The sequence below is a fragment of the Saccopteryx leptura genome, chromosome 1, assembly GCF_036850995.1.
Source record: "Saccopteryx leptura isolate mSacLep1 chromosome 1, mSacLep1_pri_phased_curated, whole genome shotgun sequence".
NCBI classification, from domain to species: domain Eukaryota; kingdom Metazoa; phylum Chordata; class Mammalia; order Chiroptera; family Emballonuridae; genus Saccopteryx; species Saccopteryx leptura.
Window position 1 is genome coordinate 42,683,205 of NC_089503.1, and position 20,765 is coordinate 42,703,969.

The window sequence follows — 20,765 nt, forward strand, 5'->3', positions numbered from 1 at the left end:
TCTGTTTGACTGCCTCCCCATTTCCAACTTAAAAAAAAAATACAAAAAAAAGAAAGGTTCCTGAAAATTGAAAGTTTGCTAAATGTAGACAAAATTCTGTAACATTTTATATATCAGTTAATTTAATGATTTGCTGTGAATATCTTAGTCATACCGTACAAAACAAGAGAATACCAAGTATGTGTAAAACAATAAGAATATTAGGCTGAGCTCTATGAAGATCTTGTCATTGTGTTAAAAAGGGATAAGCTTGTTAGCCAGTCAGATATCGTAGGATAATGTGTCCACATCTGCATCTAAGGGTGCATTTCCAATATTAATTTAATTTTATTACTTAATATTATCTTTATTTCAATTACATTTTTTTTTTTAAAGACAGGGACAGACAGGAAGGGAGAGAGATGAGAAGCATCAGCTCATAGTTGTGGTGCCTTAATTGTTCTTTGATTGCTTTCTCATATGTGCCTTGACCAAGGGACTCCAAACGAGCCAGTGACCCTTGCTCAAGCCAATGATCTTGACCTCAAGCCAGCAACCATGGGGTCATGTCTATGATCCCATGCTCAAGCTGGCAACCTTGGGGTTTTGAACCTAGGTCCTCAGCATCCCAGGCCAACACTCTATCCACTGCATCACTACTTGGTCAGGCAATTAGATTTCTTCTTAATGGTGGATCCTTTGTGGCGCTTAGGATCACAATGCAGAAACCAGATTTACTCATTCGACAAGATGCTTGTAGCACTTACCATGTCTCTAGGCCTGAGTGCTTTAGTACTTAATTCACATTAATTCTCACAACAACCCTACAAGGTTAGAAATAGTATAATCCTCAGTTTATAGAGGAGAAAACGGAAGCAAAATAGGAGATTCAATAACTTGACTAAGATCATACAGCTAGGAAGTTGTAAAATCAGGATTTTAACTCAGTTCTAGAGACTTTGCACAAACTGTTAAACTTGCTACCTCTCCAGAACCTTTCTGTCAACTCAGACTGTTTTATTCTATTCCTGTGACTTTATTATTTTAATTTTTAAAGAAGAAATACTCTGTAGAAGTAGCTCTGTGACTACTTTCAGTATTCATTTCATTTATAGTCCTATGAAAAGCAGATGCGAAGATGGAACTTGTCTTCTAACCTCTAGAAAAAAGTTAAAGAAAGCCCATGAGTTTAAAGAAGGCATCAGGTCCTCCCTTGTCTTCTAATAACAGAAGTGCTCTCTGGAGATGAGCCATACACCATGCTTATTTATTTAAATTTAAATTATATTGCTCCTCTGAATACCTATGAATACTCTAAGTACTTCACAGGCAATTCTTAACATTCTCTAAGTTTTTTTTTTTATATACATAAATTTTTATTAATTTTAATGGGGTGACATCAATAAATCAGGGTACATATATTTAAAGAAAACATGTCTAGGTTATCTTGTCATTAAATTCTGTTGCATACCGGTACATCACCCAAAGTCAGATTGTCCTCCATCACCTTCTATCTAGTTTTCTTTGTCCCTCTCCCCTTCCTCCTCCCCCCTCTCCTTCCTTCCCTCCCCCCACCCCCTGTAACCACCACTTTCTTGTCCATGTCTCTTAGTCTCGTTTTTATGTCCCACCAATGTATGGAATCCTGCAGTTCTTGTTTTTTTCTGATTTACTTATTTCACCTCCGTATAATGTTATCAAGATCCCACTATTTTCTTGTAAGTGATCCGATGTCATCATTTCTTATGGCTGAATAGTATACCATGGTGTATATGTGCCACATCTTCTTTATCCAGTCTTCTATTTTTTTTTTTTTACAGTGATTAAAGCCTTTAAGCAAACTCTTGGCCAATACAGCAAGAATCCATAAAAGAGTAGTGTCCTTAACATGTTCACCAAGTCCAAGTTGGCCCCAACACCATGCCAAATCCCTGAAAAATGCAACCCAACCCTAGTTCAGTCTGTTAGGAGCTGTCCTAAGGAGCAGGAGTCCAGGAAAAATCCACCTCCAGGAAAAGTACGCATGGCACTGGAATTGTCACAATTCTATACTTTGCAGCTCACCTCCAAGTCCCAATGACCGCTGCTTCTAGCTGGTAATGATTCAGGTAGACTGGAAAAGCCACCTGCAGCATGTGTGGAGATGGAGCTTCTGTTCTCCTCTGCCTGGAGGATGAGACCAGGTTGCTTTTCCCTGGAGCTCTGTGACTGTGGCTTGGTAAAGAGAACCTTGGGATATACTAAGCTGGGTGGCAAAGGTAGATTCGTAATAGAAGTTGGCAAAAGGAGGAAATAGAGCTCTAAATTAGGAGTAGGTTCCAGCCTGACATATGAGCAGGGCATTGAGGTAGGAGGAATAAAGGAAACACTATATATTAAACAAAGCAGCAGAAAATAGGACTATCAACACCCACAACAGAGATCTTCGAGGGAAGAATAAAAAACCTGACTATTGAGGCAAGTCATAGTTAAGTGGCCCTTGTGCAAATGAGATCAGTTTACCTGCTTCTTGGAAGAAATACCCTAGGCTTGTCCACAGTGTCGTAGATGGGGCCAACGGCCCTGGGCACCTTCAGCCTTCAGTGGCAAACCCCAGCATTCTGGGCAAGGTTAGGTCATAGGTGGCTGGAGCAGGGCTGGAAGAGTCTGAACCCTCCCTTAGAGGAGCAAGGAGGAAGCCTACCTTCTAGTGTCCCTGTTTCCTCACGGCAGAGGCATGTAAGTCTGGCAGGCTTTAGCTCAATGACCTTCCTTTCCATTATTGAAGCAGGACCCAGATGGCATCCTATGAGATCCCTTTAGGGCATTGGAGCCTTTAAGGGCGTATCCTAAAAGCTGGTAGTTCCCCTGATCTCTATTGGGCTTTATCTGCCTCTTGGTATCTTAAAAGCCATGCTCAGAAGATCTTGCTGAGGGATTTGAGGATCCCCATCTGCCTATATAAATCTTTTCCATATATCTAGAGCTATTTGGAAAAAGACAAAACAGTGTTATTAGCTGGATCAAATAAAGAAGGTAGTAGTTTGCAGGAGAAAAAGATTTGTTCATCAGCATTCAAAAGAAATTTAAAATGTTTTTAAGTAAAAAGCATGATATGGTAGACCCGTAGGAGTTCCAGGATATGACTCCCCCCTTTTAAATTTTTTTAAATTGACCTTAAAATATTTGTTGGGTACACTTTAATAATACCTTAACTTTAAAGATTGTAAGAAATACACATAATTCGAAAGGTTTGACAAAATACAGTAAATGCTTTTGCTCCATATGCAGGAGCATTGTCAGTTTAACCAGTTTAGGAAATCCAATAATAGAACAATGCATACAGACAATGAGCCTATATCATGCTTAGCAGCCTCTCCTGTTTTGACAGAGGTTACTATAAATCCAGATATGTATCCACTATAAGCTGGACATAGGACTGTTTGCCAAAATGATGGTATATGAGTAAGATCTTTGCCAAAGTTGTCCTGGTAAGGGGTCCTTGAGGGTTAACTCCAAATGAAGGGACAGATTGTAGTATAGGACCCCTTGGACAGAGATCCTTCCCAATCTGCCGTGCTGCCTTCCCGAGAAAGTTAAAACTGTTTACATAGGGCTGCAGCGTTCTGGTGATGAATAGTATGAGGACTGAATGCTCTATCCTGTCCATGGTTGCTACAAATAGTTTTCTTTTGGGTAAATTGATCATCAAAGGGCATTTCCTAGGCCCTGGCCAGTTGGGCTCAGTGGTAGAGCGTTGGCCTGGCGTTCAGGGGTCCCGGTTCAATTCCCGGCCAGGGCACACAGGAGAAGCACCCATCTGCTTCTCCACCCTCCCCTTCTCCTTCCTCTCTGTCTCTCTCTTTCTCCTCCTGCAGCCAAGGCTCCATTGGAGCAAAGTTGGCCCGGGCGCTGAGGATGGCTCTGTGGCCTCTGCCTCAGGCACTAGAATGGCTCTGGTTGCAACAGGCAACACCCCAGATGGGCAGAGGCATTCCCCCCTGGTAGGCGTACTGGTGGATCCGTGTTGGAGCGCATGCGGGAGGTCTGTCTGACGCCTCCCCATTTCTTTTTTTTTTTGCACTTCAGAAAAAATGCAAAAAAAAAAAGGAGAGAGAAAGAAAAGAAAAAAGGGGCATCCCTTGTGCCTAAAGCTCCAGGGAGCAAGTGGAGTGAGCTCGAGTATGTCCTATAAAAAGCATGGAGCTCTGTGTTTGACATATAAGTCTTTGAAGAAGGAGGAACTGCTGAAATAGTTAATCAGCATTTGGTCCCCTAAGAGAGCAGTCTTTATTGTGGAAACACCATAAATAAATATTTGCTATCTGATATAGATAAAAGGGGGGAATATGGCAAATGCTGAAAAGGCCATGATAAATGGCATATAATTCTAGACTTTGAGCTGATTTTAAGTTGACAGAGTTTCAGTATAAAGTTGTCCATTGATTTGCAAGAGTGATTTGCCATTTAGTGGAAGTTTCCAGAGCCATTGTTGTTGATCCTTTGAAAAAAGGAACAACAATAATTTTGAGGCTCAAACCTTTAAGCTGTAAGGGTTCGCTATGCCCCTTGATAATCAAGAGGCAACAATATCAAATATGGAAGTGTATTCCATGGGCTATTAGATGGTTCAATGTGCCCCAGCTGTAGCTGCTCTTGTACCATTTGAGCGCTGCCCTAAGTTTCTCCTGAGAAAGGGGCCATTGGTGTACCCATACAGGATTATCTGATTTCCAAATAATTGGGTCTGCACAATGCATTATTGAGATAACAGGAGCTACCAGGCCCCTTATGCTAAATTTTGATATCCTAATCCACACCCATTCTGGTATTAGGTGTCACTTCTATGGGGTGAGAATTCTCGCTGTTCTTTCTCTAGTCCCTTGGTGGGCAAAAATCCCAGATCAAGCATCTGAGTACTGGACTAAGACCATTAGGACTGACAAGCAATGCTCCATATTTTTCAAAACATCTCTACCTCACAAATTAACTGGCCATCCAGGAAGCACATAAAAAATCCAGAATGACCTTCTTAATCTTCCCAATGTAGAAAACTAGAACTTTGTTGAGGGGATTTACTCTGCTCTATACCTTGTAATTCTGTGGCTGCTGCATGAGTAGGCCAGGAAGGAGGCCAATGTAGCTTAGCAATAACAGATACATCAGCTCCAGTATCTAAAAGTCCTTTAAATTTATGCTCATGTATTGTTAGTTCCATTTCAGGGCATTCCTGACCTATTTTTTTTTAAATCCAATTGGCAAAATCAGAGGAGCCTAATCACCAATTTTCTTGGGGCCCCTTTTGCAGGATGTGGCCTGAGAAGCAGAATTAGCATCCTTATACTATTCTTCTAACTGCCTGAATTAGCCGTGAGACACATTCTTTTTTTTTTTTTTTTTTTTTGATTAATTTTGATGGGGTGACATTGATAAAATTGTCTTCCGTCACCTTCTAACTGGTTTTCTTTGTGCCCCTCCCTCCCCAACATTCCCTAAGTTTTAAAAATCACTTTGAGGGAATAAAGGCTTCATAACATTATAAAAACCCATTCTCTATGTTTTATTTTATTATTTTATTGGTTTGAGAGAATGAGAGAGAGAGAGACAAACATCAGTTTGTTGTTCTGCTTATTTACACATTTATTGGTTGATTATTGTGTCCTTACTGGGGATTAAACCTTCAACCTTGGCATATTGGAACAACTCTAAACCAACTGAGCTATCAGGTCAGGCTAGGAACTTTTTCCCCCTTAAATCATTGTGTAACAACCAGAAACAATGTGTAGGAAACTGGACCTTAGAAAAAAAAGATTTTTAAAGGACAATTTTAGGGCTACATTGCCTGCATTATCAGTGATTTGTTAAAAATGTACCACTTTGTGTAATTATACTGTGTTGCAAAAGAATGTGAAGAAGAGCATCTCTTTTAATGCCATGTGTCCAGTATGTGTTTGATTAATGTTGATAATGCTACCAAAGATATCCTGGCAGTACTTAATCTCTTTACTTGGATACCTTTTATTTAAAAAGGCAAATACTGGTATTTGGAGTTTTGACAAGGGTCCATTCATTGCAGTTCTAATGAGCTGCTCTAAAATTGAACAAAGGACAGAATTGAATGGCTGGAAGCATGCAAAGCCTTGTTCAGAGTTCAAATAAGTGCAGCTTTTAAAAAAAGAGTTTAGCCTGACCAGGCGGTAGCACAGTGGATAGAGCGTCGGACTGGGATGCCAAGGACACAGGTTCGAGACCCCGAGATCGCCAGCTTGAGCGCAGGCTCACCTGGCTTGAGCAAAAAGCTCACCAGCTTGGACCCAAGGTCGCTGGCTCCAGCAAGGGATTCCTCGGTCTGCTGAAGGCCCGCAGTCAAGGCACATATGAGAAAGCAATCAGTGAACAACTAAGGTGTTGCAGCGAAAAACTGATGATTGATGCTTCTTATCTCTCTCCATTCCTGTCTGTCTGTCCCTGTCTATCCCTCTCTCTGACTCTCTCTCTGTCTCTGTAAAAAAAAAAAAAAAAAAGCTTAATTTTTTATTTCTTGTGAACAGATTGAAGACCAACTTTCCATATACCGATCGCTGCACAAATCCAGGCTATTTGTTAAGTCCAGTCACGGTGCAAAGAAACATATGTGGAGAAAATGCTAGTGTGAAGGTCTCCATTGAAATTGAAGGATTTCAACTGCCAGTTACTTTTACATGTGATGGTAGGTTTGTAGTTCCCCAGTCATCCTGTTTTGCTCTGATAGAGAGAAAATGTTTAAAATGTTAATAATTATTCTCTTAATAAACCACCTCTTAGTGTTCTTTTGGAAAAATTCATGTGTGGTAAAATACTTAATAATCATTAGTTGTTCTTTTCAAAAATGTGGCACTGTATATGGATACTTTCCTGGTTAGCGCCAGTGGGAAAATAGTTTACATTTATAACAACTGTACATAGTTCTCTGAAAAATGCTGAGTAACTTAGATTAATCAGTGAATCTTGGCCAAGGCACCAAAGCATTAGATAAAAAGTCTAATAAATAGCTAATTAAATAGAAAGACCGATTCCTTATTCCTTTTTTTGTTTGTTTTGTTTTATGAGAGGAAGAATGCTTGTTTATAAAAAGCTGTCAGTAAAATTGAAATTCCAGTTATCTTGCTAAGTTCTAAGGCAGCAGTTTTCAACCTTTTCCATCTCATGGCATACATAAACTAATACTAAAATTCTGCGGCACATGAAAGAAAATACATCTTTTTGCCAATCTGACAAAATAAAATAGATATTTTGATTCATTCACACCAGATGGCTGTTGTTGTATTGGCTGCTGTCATTTTTTTTATTTGACAATTGAAGTGAAAAGAAGTTGATGCCCCTGACTAAATAGTAAGGTATTGCATGTTTTAAACATTCTTGCTGCATACCTGCTGAAAATTGCTACTATAAGGAGCAGATATTTCTCCCTTGGTTCTAAGTCTTCCTTTGAAATTTGATGTGGGTATCCTTTCTTGAAATTATCCCCAAGTCTGTAGGAAATACTTTGTTATAGTTCTAAAAACTATTTTCTTTTATATTTATTGCTTTGGTCACAATGTGTATTATTTTAATGGTATTCCAACAGCAGAATAAGATCCTGTATTTCTACTGTACTTCTGCCTAAAAATCATGCCATTTTTTTCTTTAGTGGTTATGGCTAGTAATATGTCTAATATTTGTATACTTTCTTTGTGGCTTTGTATTTTTCAAGGCCCTTTGAAAAAATATTTGCAACAAAAATGTTAGCCAACTATAAACAGTCTTTTTGTATTTTTAGTTTCTAAAAGAATTATTATTCTGTTTAAATAGACCTCACATATTGGTTTGAAGAATCACTTAAATCTAAGTATGAAGTAAGAATTAATACTACAGTTGAAGAAAAAAATACAATAGGCCCCTTGATTGAAATAAGCATAATATCGATGCTTAGACAGTGGTAGCAAATGTTTTAATTTGTGTCAAATTTTGACTTGCTATATAGTAAGATCTGATTGTTTAAAGAATATTTCAAATGCCTATTGTTTGCTTCTTCATAAATGTGCACAGTTATCATGTACATCTCTGTTAAGAATTGTAACCGTATTATGGTACAAATGGTTTATAAATGTTATCATTATTTTGAATATTCAGAAATGTAGCCTTTGAATTAGAGGTTTTATGGCCTTTTTTACCAAGCTGTTAATTTCATGAAGTTTGAATGTAATCAGTATCTTCTAAATTGCACATAGGGGCTTGAAGTATAGAAATAAGTTACTTTACAAAAAATAATTTACTTTAAAGGTTACCTTAGTTTTTAATGTGTTGGAATCTTAGTATCCAGCCATTACCAAGAATGATAATTGAAAAAACTTCCTAGTTGCTAGATTTTTATCCTTTATTAGAAAATTTACCAGGCCAATGTCAAACATTTAAAGTGGTGATTCTTTTTCCTTATATGATGTGGTTTAAATCATTGTTTGCTAGATAGTGCTAAGTGTCATCCTTTTTGGAAGTGTCTATGATAAGGAGGTGGCTTTTTTAGCTTAGATCTTCCCTGTCTAATAACCACTTGCCACATGTGGCTATTGAGCCCTGAAATGTGACTAATATAGTTGAGATGTGCTATAATATAAAATATAAATTTTCAAGGATTTAGTTTGAAGAGAATATAAGATATCTCCTCAGTAATTTTGATATCCTGTTTATATGTTGAAATGGTATTTTTAAAAAATACCATTATACATGTGACCTGCATTATATTTTTATTGAACAGTAAGTACTGTCTTAGATTATAAGAAATACAGTCTGAATAAATATATACTTAAGAGTTAACTGAACAAAATGAAAATGATGACTTAATTCTTTTACAGTGAGTTCTACTGTAGAAATCATTATAATGCAAGCCCTTTGCTGGGTACATGATGACTTAAATGAAGTAGATGTTGGCAGCTATGTTTTGAAAGTCTGTGGTCAAGAGGAAGTGCTGCAGAAGTAAGTTTGTTCATTTAACTACTGAGCAACATCTTTGGAAATTTCATTTTTAACAGATTTATTTTCTTTGAAGCATTTTCTTGATTTAAAAATTTATTTGATTTTAGAGAGAGAGGAAGGAAGAGAAAGAGAGAGAGAGAGGGAGAGAAACAGATAGACAGAAACATCAGTCTGTTTCTGTATGTGCCTTGACTGGGGATGAAACTGGCAACCTCTGTATATCCAAATGATGCTCCAGCCAATGCAGCTATTTGGCCAGGGCTTAACAGCTAAAATTAGAAAAATTTCAAGTTCAAATTGTAATCCAAAAACACATTGAGTCCTAATGAATTTATTCATTGTATCAATAAACTTGTATTGAGATATATTTTGTCTACTAAATCATGTTTAAAACAGTGGAGGGATTTCAGAGATAATTAAGACTTGGTATATCCTTTAAAAAGCTTATATTCTCAGATGGGAAGAATGGTGGGCAATTGGTTGATAAGTGAATTTAAGGATATTTTTTTTTCTTTCTGCAAAGAGTTAATAGTCACATTATAGGCTATTTTCCTTGTGTAGCACATACAGTTTTACACAGTGGCCAACTGTGATTTCCTTTTAGTTACCTGAAATGATTATTATATGACTTCTACTGAATCAGGTAAGTATTATATCTAGCATTTAGTCTAGGTATACTACAGATTTTATTCTCATAGACTACTAAAATTGTGTTGTCGTTATTTTTCATGTTTTCTTCTTTATCTTCTTTCTTCTTTGTTTTGACTCTTATGTAAAATTATTCCTCTACTTAAATGCTCACACTTGGTTAAAAAACTATCTCTTTTGCCATTTTCTTCCATTTCTGATGCAGATACAATATTTTACTCTCACCTCTATACTTTCTAGTTTGAAGAAAATAACATTGATGAATAATTAATATATTTTAACAGTAATCATTGCCTTGGAAGTCATGAACATATTCAAAACTGTCGAAAATGGGACACAGAGATTAAACTACAACTTTTGACCTTAAGTGCGATGTGCCAGAATCTGGCTCGAACAGTAAGTGTTTACCTTATAACTGAATTGCATTTGAATAAATTGGAATAATTCCTCTAAAAAACCAATTTGCAATTTGTTTATTCTCCCAAGATTTCTGGGTTGGACTGGAAATGATGAACTCTGTCTCAGCAGGGATTTATTTATTTATTTATTTATTTATTTATTTATTTGATGGGGTGGTAGGGAGAGAGATGAGAAGCATCAACTCGTAATTGTGCCACTTTGGTTGTTCATTGACTGCTTCTCATACGTGCTTTGAATGGGGGCCTCCAGCCGAGCCAGTGCCCCATACTCAAGCCAGTGACCTCAGGGTTTCAAACCTGGGAGCTCAGCATTACAGGTCAGTGCTCTGTCCACTGCACTACCACTGGTTAGGCTATGCAGGGAGATTTTTAATCATTGAGGCTTAGGTAGCATGTACTCAGACATGGAGGCCTATTTGAAAATCAAAGTGCAAGAATTAAAATTTTGATTTGTAATAGTCTTGCACAAGAATGAGAATGTCAGGGTCTAGTCAAGGAGAAATGAGAAAGAAGGAAAGATTTTGAATACTAAATATGTTTTTTTGGGGGAAAAAGACCCACATTGACCTTTGTACCAAACTGAGAAAAATACATTATTTTTCACTAATGAAAACCAATTCTGTGTTTTCAAAAGTACAGTAGTTTCTTTAGAGGTTAAAGCAAAATAGCATGCAGGAAATTAGGCCATTTTATTACTGTATATGTGATGAATTTAATTTTATTTATTATTTCTTTTGTATTTTTCTGAAGTGAGAAGTGGGGAGTCAGAGCGACAGACTCTTGTATGCACCTGACCGGGATCCACCTGGCATGCCCACTAGGGGGCGATGCTTTGCCCATCTGGGGCATTGCTCTGTTGCAACCGGAGCCATTCTAGCGCCTGTGGCAGAGGCCATGAAGCCAGCCTCAGCGCCCAGGCCAACTTTGCTCCAATGGAGCCTTGGCTTCGGGAGGGGAAGAGAGAGAGAGAGAGGAAGGAGAGGGGGAGGGGTGGAGAAGCAGATGGGCACCTCTCCTGTGTGCCCTAGCCGGGGATCGAACCTGGGACTCCTGCACACCAGGCTGACGCTCTATCACTGAGCCAGCCGTCCAGGTCTGACGTGATGAATTTTAATCTCTAATGAGAATTATTCATTTGGTAGAATTTGGGATGGGAAAACAGCCATCATTTCTACTTTTTTTTTTAAATTTATTTTTGTATTTTTCTGAAGCTGGAAATGGAGTGGCAGTCAGACAGACTCCTGCATGCGCCCAACCGGGATTCACCCGGCATGCCCACCAGGGGGCGATGCTCTGCCCATCTGAGGTGTTACTCTATTGCAACCAGAGCCATTCTAGTGCCTGAGGCAGAGACCATAGAGCCATCCTCAGCGCCTGGGCCAACTTTGCTCCGATGGAGCCTTGGCTGCGGGAGGGGAAGAGAGAGAGAGAGAGGAAGGAGAGGGGGAGGGGTGGAGAAGCAGATGGGTGCCTCTCCTGCGTGCCCTTCCCGGGGATCGAACCCAGGACTCCTGCACGCCAGGCCGACGCTCTATCACTGAGCCAACTGGCCAGGGCCCATTTCTACTTTTTATAGTTTTTATTTTCTTCAGTTTTCCTGCTATGTTAGCTAGAGTTTATTTCAATTTCAGTGTAGTAAATTGTTTCACAGAATTCATTACATTTTAGCAATTATTAGTAACTCCTCTTTTTGATTTCCTAAGGAGTGATGTTTTTGAGTGTATTTTCATAGGAAGGATTTATGGTAGGAGAAAGACCAGAAACCTCATTTATTGGGGGTAAGGTGGAGAGAAACTTGATTATTATTAGAAGAAAATGCAGAAATTCAAATAATCACTTTTCTATCTTTTCCCACCCCACCTTCATTTGTCTGCCAGCCATTTTTAAAAGAATTTTTAGCTTCTAGTCTCTGTATATAGAACAGAAGTAGTTTTTGCTTTGGGAGTTATCAGAATCTCGACATAAAAGCATTTATGTTTTTTCATTTAGAAAAACAAATTTCAGGATATTAACTTACTTTTTTTGGAGTCAATTATAAATAATATTTATAATTCTGATAATATTTTAGTGTCAGTTTGGAAAAAATGACTTACTTTCAAGAATTTATCATAAACTTAATCATATTTAATTTGTCAGTAGAAACACCAAAAAAATGGGTTTGATTTTTTTGTTAAACATTTGTGTATATGTATTTGTTTAGGCGGAAGATGATGAAACACCTGTGGATTTAAACAAACAGCTACATCAAATAGAAAAACCTTATAAAGAAGTCATGACAAGGTGTGGCATATAAGCATTAATTGCAGGTTTTCAAAGTTTGCTTTTAGATGTGAATACTTTTTTTTTTTTTTTTTTTTTTTTTTTTTCCTTAAGTTGGAAATGGGGAGGCAGTCAGACAGACTCCCCCCGCATGTGCCCGACCGGAATCCATCCGGCATGCCCACCAGGGGGCGATGCTCTGTTGTGACCAGAGCCATTCTAGCGCCTGAGGCAGAGGCCATGGAGCCATCCCCAGCACCCGGGCCAACTTTTGCTCCAATGGAGCCTCGGCTGCGGGAGGGGAAGAGAGAGACAGAGAGGAAGGAGAGGGGGAGGGGTGGAGAAGCAGATGGGCGCTTCTCCTGTGTGCCCTGGCCGGGAATCGAACCCGGGACTCCTGCACACCAGGCTGATGCTCTACTACTGAGCCAATCAGCCAGGGCAGATGTGAATACATTTATTTTGGTAAATAAAACAATTATTTTTGTATATAGTATCCTTCAGCCACAATAACTAACTATTCTTTATTTCAGATATCCTATTGAAGAACTTTTAGATTCTTATCACAACCACGTAGAGCTGGCTCTTCGAATTGAAGTAAGTCTTAATTCACATTTTGGCATGGTGACTTACCTCTGTTCTCTTTTAAATACTAGTATTAGCATTGGATAAAATATTTATGGACTACTTAAACTATATCCTTGCTGTTGATGTATGATGACTTGTTTTCTGACCCAGCTTACTAAAAAAGTTGGCAATAATGCTGAGTCAACATGTTTTGTCTCACTTCAGCTTTATTACTAAGAGGAACCTTTAGTTGAATTAAAAAATAACTTTTATTGAATGCTTACTATATGCTAGTTATTGCAGTTATTATAGTAAATGACTTAGTTACCGTCTACCATAAATTTAAAACTACTGATGAGGGATTTAAACAATTTCAACATTAAATGTAAAATAGAGTGTACAGTGGGGTTCTCTGTGAGGTCAAAGGACACTTCTCTCAACTTAAGGGTTCAAGGAAGGCTTCTAAGAATGGAGGATGCCTGAGCCACATTTTAAACAGTATGAGTTAGCTAGAAGAAGATAGTTGGGAAGGGCATGTGAACAAAAACACATGGGTGTGATACATGTGTTAGAAGTAGTTAGAGTACAAAATGTGGAATGAAGGTTGGGAGATGACATTAGAGATAGCCAGACATAAGTTTTTACCTTATAATTTATGTTAGAGTTTTACTTTATCCTCTAGATCAGGATGCCATATCCAGTTTACTTTCTTTTATTTTTTTCTCAAACTATAAGAGAAAGTTGTTTAGAAAGTTACACAGGCAAAAAAAAAGGGCACTTGGAGCTTAGAAGAGAGAAGGGTAAAGGTAATGTACCTGGAGAAAGAAGGGGGCAAGGGGAAAGGCACGGGCATGCTCCCAGGAGGGAGGCACCTCCAATGCACTTTCTATTCTTGTAAATAAATTTTGGGAGGTGGGCACAGCCACAGCCATTTATTTATATCATTTTCTCTGCCTGCATTTTTGCTCTAATACTACAGTTGGGTAGTTAGGACAGAGACCGTATGTTCTGCAAAGACTAAATAAACTCTTTCTATTTGCCATTTTATAGAAAAAGTTTGCTGATCCCTGCTGTCACCATTTAATATGTTCTTAGCTGAGAGTGGGAAGTAGAGTGGAGTAGGGTGGGGTGGCATGGGTGACATGGTTTGTCCTGAGTTCTGAAATCACTCTGACCATACTGTGGAAGTTAGATTTAGAGTTGGCAAGATTGTTTTTAGGAAGACTGCTTAGAAGGGTTTTTTGTATAGTAGATTGAGTGAAAGATAATGACTATGGTGAAAGTTAAAAAGCAGGGAACTGATTAACAATTCTTAGACAAAATTGGTAAGGTTTTGATAGGTAATGAAGTATAAGAGAAGAAGAAATAGTGTTGGATAACTTCCATATTTCTAGCTAGTAGTACATTCTTATCAGCATATACACGTTTCCATTTATTTAATAAATGTGTAATGAGTATGTTCTCATTGTGAGGCAGTCATAGGTGCTGAGGATATGGGAGTGAACAATAGAAACTGTAATCCCTGCCCTTAGTTTAAATTCTAGTTGGAGGAGATGGACAATGAAATATGCTAGGAAAACATATGTGTTATCAGGTGGTGAGTGATATAGAAAAAAGTATTGTTGCCATTTCAAATAAAGTAATCAGAGAAGGCCTCATTGAGAAGATGAATCTGAGTAAAGAACTGAAGGAGAGGAAGAAGTTACTGGTTTTCTGCCAGGGGAATGTGCTTGGTATGTTTAAGCCCACTAAGTCTTTGTAGCTGAAATAGAATGAGGGAGGGGAGCAAGAGTGGAAGGAAACAAATAAGTTAAGATATTTTGCTAGCCACAGAAGAGATGATGTTGGCTTGGACCATTATAATAGAAGTGGTGAGAAGGGATTGAATTCTGTGATATATTTTCAAGTTTATGCTAGGATGATTTACTGATAGATTAGATTTGAAGTATGGGGTTGGGGGAAGAGTTAAGTATAACTCCAGGATTTGCAACCTGAGCATTTGAAACTTTGGAGTTGCCTTTTAGTGAGATGTGGAAAATCGTAAGAAGAACATGTTTGGGAGAAGATCTGGTACTCAATTTGGACATTATGTTTGATATGACTATTATTAATCCAAATAGTGATGTTGAGTAGACAGTTGGATATGAATCTGGAATTTAATGGTCCAGACTGGAGAAGATGATAAACTTGAGAATCATCAGACTATAAATGGCATTTTTCAGCCATAAGACTGGATGAGATAACCATTTCAGGTAGAGAAAAAGAGTTCAAGGACTGGTCCCTGGATCTGTCTCCCATCTTGAATAAAAAAGTCTGAATTTCCCTGCAGAAGAACTTCTCTATTTTCTTTGCTGCAGAACTCTTGAAAGTTAATCTGTTCTTGTTGCTTCTACTTTCTTTCTTTCCTCTTTCCTATTCTCTTATGAACTTTCTCCAGATAAGCCTTCAATCTCAGCATTTCCCTAAAACTACACTAAGATCATGAAGAACTTTCATGTTTCTTGTAATAAGTTCTTAGTCTTTATTTTTCCCAATTTTTCTATAGTGTTTGATAGAGTTGATTGTTTCTTCAGACAAAACGCTCACATGGCCTCTGGGGTATCACTTTCTTGGTTCTCTTCCAGTTTTTACTCTCACCTGTGACTTCTTCCTGATTCCTTACCTTTCTGACCTCTAAATATTAGAATGCCTCAGGGTTCAGTTTTAGGACCTTTTCTCTCTGTATTCACATCCTAGGTGATCTCACTTAATCTCATGTCTTTAAATACCCTGTGTATGCTCCTGGTTCAGATTTATATCTCCAGACTTAAACCACTTCATTCAACTCTAAATTCAAATATCTATTTCTTGACTTCTCAAATTTAAGATTTAGAAAAGCTGAATTTGGTCTTGACCGGTTGGCTCAGTGGTAGAGCATCAGCCCAGTATGTGGACATACCCGGGTTTGATTCCAGTCTGGACAAACAGGAGAAGCGACCATCTGCTTCTCCACTCCTCCCCTCCCCTTTCTCTCTCTCTTACTCTCTCTCTCTCTCTCTCTCTTCCTCTCTCACAGCCATGACTCTATTGGTAGGAGCACATCAGCTCCAGGTGCTGAGGATGGCTCTGTGGAACCTCTGCCTTAGACACTAAAAATAGCTTGGTTACAAGCATGGCCTTAGATGGGCAAAGCATCGGTCCCAGTGGTTCCCGGTTAGGGCACATGCAGGAGTCTGTCTCTCTGTCTCCCCTCCTCTCATTTGGAAAAGAAGAAGAAAAAAAAACTGTATTTGTATACTGTCTTTCCATATATCACAATTACCCTTCTTCTTTGTTTAATTTTAATTTGATTTGAGAGAGAGAAACATCGATTTGTTGTTCTACCTATCCTTGCATTCATTGGTTGACTCTTTTATGTGCTGCTACGGGGATGGAACCTGCAACCTTGTGTCAGGACGATGCTCTAATCAACTGAGCTACCTGGCCAGGGCACCATAATTCCCCTTCTTATAAAATGGCAACTCTGGGCCCTGGCCGGTTGGCTCAGCAGTAGAGCATCGGCCTGGCGTGCGGGGAACCCGATTCGATTCCCGGCCAGGGCACATAGGAGAAGCGCCCATTTGCTTCTCCACCCCCACCCCCTCCTTCCTCTCTGTCTCTCTCTTCCCCTCCCGCAGCCGAGGCTCCATTGGAGCAAAGATGGCCCGGGCACTGGGGATGGCTCCTTGGCCTCTGCCCCAGGCGCTAGAGTGGCTCTGGTCGCGGCAAAACGACCCCCCCCCCCCAGGGGCAGATTATCGCCCCCTGGTGGGCAGAGCATCGCCCCTGGTGGGCGTGCCGGGTGGATCCCGGTCGGGCGCATGCGGGAGTCTGTCTATCTCTCCCCGTTTCCAGCTTCAGAAAAAGAAAAAAAAGAAAAAATAAATAAAATAAAATGGCAACTCTGTACTTCCATTTGCTCAGGTCAAAACCTTTGAATCATATTTGATTTTTCAAGAAAAGGGTCTTTCACTTCCCATACTCAATCTAATTCCTGTCCTTTCTACCTTGAAAATATTGAGAACTGTGACAACTTTTTATCACTACCACAGTTGTAATCCTAGTCAGTTATATATATGATCTCTCAGCTTCTACCCTTTTTATAGTCCATAGGCAGCCAAAAATAAATAAATAAATAAATAGCTAAATGCAACGTTAGGTATCTTGGATTGTATCCTGTAACAGGAAAAGGAAATTAATGGAAAACTGGTGAAATCAGAATAAAGTCTGCAGTTTAGTTAATAGTAATGTATCAGCATTAATGTCTTAGTTTTGACAAATGTAACATGGATTTGTAAGAAGTTACTTAAACTAGCTTTCTTTAATGCTATACTGGAACTCTGTATTGTTTTTGCAACTTTTATATACATATAAAATTATTACAAAATAAAACCTTTATTTAAAATATGAAAATAAGCATAAAAAGCAAATGTAAAATAAAAGAAAAATCAAAGTCAAAAGATGGTTCTCTGGCCTGACCTGTGGTGGCGCAGTGGATAAAGCGTTGACCTGGAAATGCTGAGGTCGCCGGTTCAAAACCCTGGGCTTGCCTGGTCAAGGCACATATGGGAGTTGATGCTTCCAGCTCCTCCCCACCTTCTCTCTCTGTCTCTCTCTCTCCATTTCTCTCTCCTCTCTAAAATGAATAAATAATAAAATAAAAAAATTAAAAAAAAAAAAAAAAGATGGTTCTCTGAAAAGATTAATATAGTTTATAAACCCTTTTAAAATGTTAAATTATGCCACTTTTTTGCTCAAAAATTTGTTTGCTATTTTAGTAAAATAGAAAGCCCTAATTGTGGGCTTCAAGGCCCTACACATTCTGACCCACTACCTTTTTGTTTACCTAGTCAGCAAATAATGACATTTGGACTGTTTACAGTTTTTGTTTATAAATAACTGCTACAAACATACATGTATAAGTTTTTGTGTGGATATACATTTTAATTTCTCCTGGGTAGGTTGTAGGGGAGATCAGGAAATTGTAGAAGTTTTAATTACTCTTCATGTTTGTTTTCTATAGATAAGATGTTAATTTACTTTAATAAAATGAAGTTAGGGTTGCAGTAGGGGTTTTGTGGCAAGGGATAATGGTTTGGCTTCATATTCTAAGGGGAATGGGAAAGCTGACCAAGAGCAGGTGAAAGGAATGTTAAGTGGCATGCAGATTTCTGCTGAAATTGGGGACTGTTGAATCTCTGTGGTTGTGACTTATTTTTAGAAGTACTCACTGTCTGGTAGATGAAGCAGAGAAGTTTCTGAGCTCAAAGAACAGGTTTTGTCAGAATAAGGTGTGAGGGCTGGAAGCAAAGGAGATTTTGATCAGCGTGTGATATTATAGGTGAGATTTTGATAGGGTACAGTTTTGGGGTTGAAGATACTCTGAGTTTTCTATGTAGACATTTATACAACTGGTTTATTTAGGATGTAAGGTAGAAATTCAGATAAGTAACTATCCAAAGCAAAAATGTGGCATGCAGTGGGGGAAGTGACCACGTGTCAGTGGCAAGGCAGATCTCTCAGTCAGGGTCCAAGTCAGGAGGCAGAAACTATAATAGTTATTTGAAATTCAAAGATGCATTAGTAAGAGGTAGTTAATTACCACAAATGGTTAAAGGGGATGCGAAGGCAGGAGTTTGCATGTTATTGGCCTGCCAAATCTAGCCCATCACATATTTTGTAAATAAAGTTTTATTGGATGATAGCCATGCTCATTAATTTATGAATTATCCATGTCAGTTTTCATGCCCTAATAGCCAGGTTGAATTGTGGCAGAGACTGTGTGGCCCACAAAGCCTAAAACATTTATTATTTGGCCTTAAAAGAAAAAGTTTGCCAGTCTTACTTGAAGGGGTCCAGAAATAACAGGTGCAAAAAGCAACTATCAACTCTAGGTTGAGGAACAGTGAATTGTGAAGGACTCTAAGAACTTACAATTTTAAAAAAAGAACTTATGATAGAGCCTCTCTCTCATACCAAGCTGAAATGTATGGCTGTCACAGAAACACACAGGTTGCCTACCTATGGCAAAGAAACTTGACAGATTGGGAGAGCATGGCCTGAGGGTGCACCTGGCGCTTGTCTTTGAGGACTATTGGGCTCCCACCCTGAATTTAAAAATGGAGGACTAGAACCCTGATGAGAGTTACTGCCATGCTTCTGTTGCCTCCGAGTGCCTCTTTGATGGCCTCTATCACCAAACCTAACATTGTGCCAGCTGGCAAAGGAGAAATGTTTATAGGGTCTAGCTCCAGTATCACAAAGTAGAGCAAAGAAGGGTGAATTTAAAACTGATAATTTTATAATTGGCGCATTAAAAATGATGGAGAATAGTGTAGGAGAATAGCATGAGTTTCAAAACTGGAAAGGTTTTGAAGGTGAAGGAGTAAAAGTAAGCAGAATATATAAATAAGAAAAATGGGTAGTTAGATAACAAATCTTCAGACCCCAAGGACTGCAGCGTAATTGGGTTGTTAAGAAAATGAGGTGGTTTCATTTAAGCATGAAGGTGAAGGGAAAATTCAGTCTATGATAGCCAAAACTCAAGGGTGGAAAGATTTAAATTTTTAAGGGATGGTACAGTACTGAGTTTCACCCATTCTAACAGTTCTTGGCATGTAAGTTTGGCATAAATGTTTAATGAATTAATGCATTATATAAGAATGTTTCTAAATGAGATGTGAACTATAAAATGATGATGGGGGAGTGGAGAAGTAGTTTTAAATCATTCTCATCAGGTAAATGAGTTTATTACATATTTGTATGTGTATATTTTTGAATCATGGTGAAATCAACTGTGATTGAATAGTTCATAGGGATTGTCCACAAGGAAGTTTTTTTTATCTGACAGAACTTTAAAGAACTTGGTTTGTGAAACCAAAATTTAACAGGAGGTAGAGAAGTATTGAGAGATATATATTTATTTCATTTTTGTGTTTTTGAGAAGGGTTAATATTTTTAATGTGGAAATTATTTCTAAGTGAGAATAAAAAGGGTAACTTCATTTTTTTAGTTATTTAATAATTTGTTAGTAATTTATTATGTTACTTCTAATATGAAATTAATGGTATTTGTATGTGAATAATTGTGTTAGGCAAAGTAAAACTAAACTGGACCAGCTATTTTCTTCTTTAAAGTAAGGTGTGTAATTGAAATACAGTCTTGTTTTTTGTTTTGTTTTTTTCATCACGAAAAAGTAAAGGATATCTGTTCTTAGACACATCTGACTTGGGGCCTGACTTCGTGTCTGGAATTGATCCTTTAAATTCCACATACTTATGTTTATTTTACTTTTTTATTTTTAAAGCACCAACACCGAGCAGTAGATCAAGTAATTAAAGCTGTAAGAAAAATCTGTAGTGCTTTAGATGGTGTAGAGACTCCTGCCATTACAGAATCAGTAAAGAAGCTAAAGAGAGCTGTTAATCTTCCAAGGAGTAAAAGTGCTGATGTGAGTATTTTTTTCTAATTAGCATTTTATTAACATGCAGATCTATGCTTAAGTGAGCATCTGTCACTTAAACTGGCAGATTTTTGCTTCTGCTGGACAAAATGTTATTTTAACTTTGGCTTTTATTCTCGAGTTGATTGGGTGACTGACTTGGTAAGGGGTAATTCCTAAGAGGAGATGTGCTGTCTTCGAAGAGCTTTGTGAGAGTTGGCAATGAATAGGTAGATGTCAAACTGAACCTTCTGTATGTAGAGCAGGAACTCTGGCGTAAGTGAGTTAGTTGGCTTGAAGGACCTGGATGATAGTAGGTACCATTTCTCCTTTTGGATGGAAATGTCCATGACTGCCAATAGGAGAAGTTCTATTTTGGACTATCCATGACTGCCAATAGGAGAAGTTCTATTTTGGACTATCCATGATTGCCAATAGGAGAAGTTCTATTTTGGACTATACCT

At 38.3% G+C, this 20,765-nt stretch overlaps 1 protein-coding gene across 1 annotated transcript in view; it reads left to right on the top strand.

The window, feature by feature from the left end:
• Positions 1-20,765, top strand: part of LOC136392699 (phosphatidylinositol 4-phosphate 3-kinase C2 domain-containing subunit alpha-like) — an 85,047-nt gene that overhangs the window by 49,603 nt on the left and 14,679 nt on the right. The window contains 6 exon segments of the mRNA XM_066365152.1: positions 6,507-6,667; positions 8,829-8,949; positions 9,882-9,993; positions 12,217-12,296; positions 12,809-12,872; positions 20,167-20,310. Coding sequence (XP_066221249.1) covers positions 6,507-6,667; positions 8,829-8,949; positions 9,882-9,993; positions 12,217-12,296; positions 12,809-12,872; positions 20,167-20,310 — 682 coding nt within the window.